Raw genomic sequence first — 6,466 nt, 5'->3', positions numbered from 1 at the left:
GAAACCTTTTTTAACGCGGCGCCTGCCGCTTTTGATATATCAAGTTTGTCATACTCACATTTTGTAATAACTCGGAAGGCTGAACAGCCCACCGCAATCGAGCGTGTGGCGCTGTGAGTAGGAATTATGTCTGTAAAGGTAAACGAACACAGAATCAGTGTTCATGCTAAATGTGGCGAAATTTAACCAAGCGCCCAAAGCAGGGCAGCGCACTGTTCGCGGTCTTACCTTCTTTGGTTCAAAAAGAATCCTGAAACACTCTTTAAAATCGTACAAGAAGCAATCTTGTTGGTGGGAAGTCATGGGTATTTGAAAACGTTAAGCTGCTCTCTCAACTATGTTATGGAATCCCCCAATGTCTTCAGGCGGTGAGTCAGCCTGCGCAGGCACTGGAGAAGCAGGACAGGGAATGACGTAGTCATCCCATTAATCATGGTTAGACTGGGAATCATGAAGTTCTTCCTCTTCATGTGGATCTTCCTCCTCCTCATCATCAGTAGATGGAGGATGCTGCGAAACGACAGGCTCCGGCTGTAAATTCAAAGGTGGAGGCCGTGGTCTTGGTGGTGGAGACACCGCTGGGGGTTGATGTTTAGGAGACGTAGGAAACCTCTGTTTACAGTCCGTAATGAGATATTTTAGGTCTGTAACCAAGGAGGCTGGAAGAGAAACCATAAGTGGAGGAGGCGGTTGGTATTCTTCCCTATAAGTTGTCTGATTCTCCTGACTCTGATCATCTGAACTTTCTTGATACTTTACATTAAGTTCAGAGGGGCTTGTCACTGTTTGAAACATACTGCCCTCGTCAGAATCCTCCTCTTCCAGAAGACATGCTGCAGGCAGTGGTTGGACCCTACTTGGAGACGTTAGGGCCAATGTCAACGTACGCTTCGTTATTTTAAGGTGTACGTATGTACTCTTCAAATTTGAATTCATCGTCGTCGACGAGCCCATCGACGGTGTAACGCCGAAAGGTTTAATTGCCGATGGAATTATCGTCGACTGAGCCGTCGTCGTTGACGTCGACGATGGAGATCTCATCGATGATGGAGTGGACGTCGACGGGACAGTCTTCGTCGTCGAACTTGTTGACGACCCAGTCATCGGTGATCGCAGCGTCGATGGTTGTTTTGCCGTCGACTAGGTCTTCTTTATCTTTATCGTCGACGACACAGTCTTACCTGCCGTCGACAATGGGGTCACTGTCGTAGACGATGAAAATGCTTGCCAACCAATGTGTCTCCCCGCTTTTAATGGGGGTGACGCACGTTCTGGGCTGTTTCCTTCTTGATGGCTAAATTGCAGTTTGGTCTGCAATGCTTTGGCTCCATCAAGTGGCCAAGCGGTGTAACAGCAATGAAAATCAGTGACACTCGGTTTAAACCGGGTGAGCTGATTTTCATTCCGTAGTGTATTTTCGTTCAGAGTCGGTTTTAACCAAAATGAATGTGCCCTTGTGTAAAGCAACAGGTGCTCACGTGAAGCGCTTCAAAATCTTCAGGTCGAGTTCGCACTATATAAATCTCAGAGGAGAAAAAACAGCAGTGAAAACCAGCCTAGCTTTACTCAGAGCGGTGCCATCATACTACGCGATTTGTGACAAGTGCCCAAAACCATGAACATGTCACCCAGCTCTCACTTTCTTCAAATGACAACACATTGATTCTAAATGAACTATGAAAAGTGCCTTCCTTGTCTACAACGCCCAACACCCCCAAAAATCTCTCATAAATTACTCATACCTGGAGAGTACCAAAACCTGCGATTCCAAAAACGTCTCTCTGTACCCCGCAGTTCAAGAGGTGTGCCTTGCACAGAGCCTCCCTTTTCAGGCAAATTTCCAAAAATGCTGCTGACTTAATCTTACAGACATCAAGGCCTCACACCCCTGCCCTGGGGTGCTTTTAGCCTATTAGCTCCTGTGACCAGAACTTGTTGTTTCTGTTATTCATTGCAACACAAGTGCGCTCTTCCCTGTTTGCACAGCAGTCACCTGACCATGAAAATATTGTCGTTCTCTTTATTTTCTCAACAGTACACAACCGGTTTCTAAGTGTTTTTTATTTTTTATTGATCTAGTGTGCGCAGAACATGCCCCGCAGAATAAAGACGGCAGAAGACTATGTGCTGGAAAACAAAGATTTCATGGTTGAAGAAGTGCGTGGGCAAAAGATGTTAATTTGCAGGTTTTGCAGAGTGACTGTCCCAATAGTAACTGGGAAGACTGCAAGCCGAATTGCTGAACATCTTGTCACCAAGACCCACTTGAAATTGAAAGAGCCACCTAATAGCGACAGCCTATGCCAGATGTCTCTTGCTGAGACAATGACCCGCTTCAAAAGAAAACGTGAGGAAGAAAAGGATGTGGCACATGAATTTGTACGTGCCCTCGTGCAATCTGGAACCAGCTTACACCAAGCCGATGGACCGATTGGGAATCTTTTCCGCAAGCGTTCACCAGCATTCAAAACATTACCAAAAGCAACACAAATGTATGAGAAATACCTACCTGAGGTGTTTCTTGCAGATATTGAACATATTTCAGAGTTACTCCAAGGTGATGTAAAGATCTCTGTTACCATTGATGAAACCCCAGAGATGCGTGGCGACCCAGCAGTGGCAGTGCTAATCACATTTTGTGATGCAAAAAATGGATGGTACAGACGTACCATCATGGCAGATCTGGATGTACTAGAAACATGCAACGCAGTGTCACTTGGAATGCTGCTTCAGAGAGTTCTTACCAAGTTTAACAAAGATTGGAGAGATATTGTTTGTATTTGCAGTGATTCAGCAACGTATATGAAAAAGTTATGTGATGACCTGTCAAAAGCAGTACCTGAGCTGAAGTGTTTCCCTGTGAGAGATCCTTGCCACTTGCTAGATGGTATGCTGAAAGCAGCATTACAATCTTCTGAGCTAATGAAGAATGCTATTGATTTTGTAGTCCATTCAGGTGCACTGTTTCGTTATGCGCGGGAACTCAAACGCAAATATTTCTCATTTTGTGTTTTGTGTGGCAGCAAAGAAAGAGTCATCCCAACTGTGTCATTTAGTCGGTGGTTCTCAGTCCTAGAGGCCGTGAATGCAATATTATCTATGTGGCGACCCCTTACTGAATTTTTGCTTAGTGATGATGCAAAAGGCAAGAAATGTGAGGATCTTCGGGTGCATATTGATAGTGATGTTAAAAAAAGTACACTGTACTGCATCCTTAGATTTTTACAAGAAAACATGACTGCTGTAGTGGACATAATCAAAAAACTAGAGTCAGAAAACACCCTTGTCTACCAAGTGTTCAGTATAATTGGTGTTGATGTCAAACATCTCCTCGAGAGTAGGCTAGACGACACTTTTAGTGACTTTGGCACGGCAACATGTTCCCTGTTAGAATGCTTGCCACTTGGGAAGCAAAGAAGTGTTGAAGACCAATTCAGAACATTTTATTTTACCATGCATGAGAAATGGCTAGCTATGATGCATAGAAATGTCCCTTCACCAACCATGGCGTTTGAAGTGAATGAAGCCTCACTTTGGTACTCTGCACAAGTGTTAGATCCATTCCGTAAAGGGGAATTTTCTCCGGACTTTGCAAAGTACAGCTTCATTTTTGACCGCTTTAATACCTCTGAGGGCATGTGCACCCAGTTCAACGCATATGTTGCAGAACCTATCCCAGAGAATGTCAACCTTGAGGTGCACCAGTACTGGCATGGAAAGCTATGTCAGTGGCCAGAGTTGGCAAATTGTGTACTGGCTGTTTTGGCGTTGCCAGTCTCAAGTGCCAACGTTGAGAGGGCGTTTTCACAAATAAAAGTGTACATGGGAAGGAAAGAGAGAGCGCGAATGACTAAAGAATCACTGAAGAAATATTGTATGGTGTACTACAATAAATTTGACTTGTGAAAATGTATTTGGACTTCATATACAGTTATGTACACTGTCTATATGCCATGCATCAATGAAGAAAGCCAGCAATAATAAAAGCAAAGCGTTCCATAAACACCGGAAAAACACCGTTTCAGTCGTTTTTTATGGCGCGAAAATTAGTAATCACTGAAAAGCACTGTTTTTTTCAGGTATTGAAATCACTGGAAAACACTGACAAAACACCACCAGAATTTGCCCAAAATAGAAACTGAAAACAGGAAAGCCTAAATATTTCTTAAAGGTGTGAACAACTTCCTGAGAGGACACCTTCGATGGTAGAGCCTTTGAATGGACCTCTGAAGACTTTTTAAGTGTCTTCTTTTGAGGAGCCTGTGACGAAGGGCCTAGAGAAGCTACCCTTGGTCTTTTCTGAGAGGATTTAGAGGAAACAGAAGAGCCCTCACTCTCCTCAGAAGACTACAGCTGGTCTCTGTCTTTAAGCTTTTGCAGCCAGATTAAAAGGCGTCCCTCACGATCTTTGAGGGTTTTAGAGGAAAAGGTACGACATACCTTGCAATCTTTAGAAGAATGGTCCGGATAGAGGCAGTAGAGACAATCTTGATGTTGGTCATCTACATGAAGTCTCTTTTTCCCACAGGAACCACAGGGCCTAAAAAGACCTTTCTTAGGTGTCTCAGCCATGAGAATACTGAAGAACTTCAGTCAGAAGATGTAAATATGAGGCAAGAAAACACTGGAAAACCAGAGGAGTAGTAAACTGAGCAGAGCTCAGAGGAGACTCCCTTAGCACAACGTGCGGTTGAAAATCTGAGGGACAGGAGCTCCTTCCAGGAGGGTTCTAGAGGGAGATGATAGCTGATTGGCTCTTCTCTAGGGGACAAAAGGACATGGATACGCTACTAATGTGGGGCCTTTGGCCTATTACTCTATATGTCTAATGGGACATTACTTAATTTATGTACCGGGTACTCCCATCCCGACAACGGGAAATGATTCAGGCATGTGAATCTATGAAAGATAACCTAATACTGGATAATAAGAAAAAACTTTATTAGATGGTGAATATGCAGAGAGCTTTTGAAAAAAAATAAGAATGGGGAGACCGCCCCTTTTTGACAATTAATGAAGGAAGCAGGAGTGTCCTCTGTAAATAAATATTTGTGTCTTGGATTTAATAGAGTGACCGTTCGATGGATATGTTGTAATTTCACTTTATCCAGTTCAAAACTTTATTTCTGCCGCTTTGCAATTCCATTTTAAGATGGCCGCCATTGACGATCAGCGCAGGTTGACCCTGGATGTTTATGTGCTGGAGGGGTGGGGCTTAGAGTGATTTTAACCCGGACTGTCATGCTGGCTCGTTGTTGGAGCTCCTAACACGCCGGTGGGACACGGTAGCGGTAAGCGGTATGCATGCAGGTGAGAGAGAGGTGTGCATTAAGGGAAATTGCCGAGCAGTTTGGACTTAGTCTATGATGCGCACTGCAAAGTGTGAGTGCGCGTTCCAAGAATGTCGAGGACCGGTAATTATGTTGACATTGTAATGCGCACAGAACTTTGATAATAACGAAACCACATACACGAGTACATTTTCTATATAATGATAAAGGGAGCTTGTTGAAAAAGTAGTGGCTTATAAAAATCTGTGTTTTTAAATATCGCCCTGCATAACTAAATGCCTGGAAAGGGAGTATGACGGTTGAGTACATACAAAACTCAACAAGTGGTAGCTCGGCATGTATGGCTGCAGGTTGTTGATTTTCAATGCAAGAAAGATGGGATATCGATGGAGATACTAAGGAATAACATAACAAATAATTTGTATGTCTGTAGGGGGCTAGACGGTGTGCAGTCACCCGAGGGGCACGCAATCTGAGGACGCGTGTACTATTGTGTAGACAGTTGCAGGTACGAGGAGGCATCGCAACCGCTAGGTAAAAATGTGATTATGTACATTATTTATAGCAAACCGCTTGGTTAAAAAGCTTTTGCATTCATTTTGCCTTCATCGGAGGCAGATGGATGTTACAACTGGCGTCCTGTTTATGTGTGTGTCTTTTAATGGTACCTTCACAGGTTTTAGGTGAATCTCGAGTGAAGTTGAGAATTGGAACCCCTTACAGCCCTGAAGAAGTGGCGTGACGATTCAGCAACAAAACATGTTGGCAGTATAAAGCTGATTATGGTTTGACAAAAAACATTTTTAATTATGGAAACTTGCAGCATTCAATAAAGTTGCGCCAGGCCAGCAAGCTTTACCGGTTTTTAACGGTGAGAATTATTTTCAGATTCTCACAGGGGTCCAATGGGCACATATATGAAAAACACTAGACACTGATTGTTTTTTTTTTCACAACTGCGTTTATTAAATGTTTAGGCATAGCATATGTACAGTTCTCCACAATCAGGAGGACACTGTCAGTGGCAAACATATAGCAGGATGGATACATAGCCTAAACGCTTAAATCGCCCCCCTCCTACACCCCCTTACCCCGCCAACTACCCCAAAACCCCCCGCTGCCCACCCCTTATCCCACCCTAACCCAGCGAACGTGTTCACTTTCAGCTGCAGTAT

At 43.8% G+C, this 6,466-nt stretch overlaps 1 protein-coding gene across 1 annotated transcript; it reads left to right on the top strand.

Moving 5' to 3' along the window:
* Nucleotides 1-2,078: 2,078 nt before the first annotated feature.
* On the top strand, nucleotides 2,079-3,906 carry LOC147706225 (uncharacterized). The gene has a single exon (XM_086929046.1). It carries the CDS (start codon nucleotides 2,092-2,094, stop codon nucleotides 3,904-3,906), a length of 1,815 nt encoding a protein of 604 aa, XP_086785172.1. The 5' UTR covers nucleotides 2,079-2,091.
* The last annotated feature ends 2,560 nt before the right edge of the window (nucleotides 3,907-6,466 follow it).

This window comes from Lissotriton vulgaris, chromosome 7, assembly GCF_964263255.1.
Source record: "Lissotriton vulgaris chromosome 7, aLisVul1.2, whole genome shotgun sequence".
In the NCBI taxonomy this organism is placed as follows: Eukaryota; Metazoa; Chordata; class Amphibia; order Caudata; family Salamandridae; genus Lissotriton; species Lissotriton vulgaris.
The sequence above is the reverse complement of the archived record's forward strand: the minus strand, read 5'-3'. Positions and strand labels throughout refer to the sequence as shown.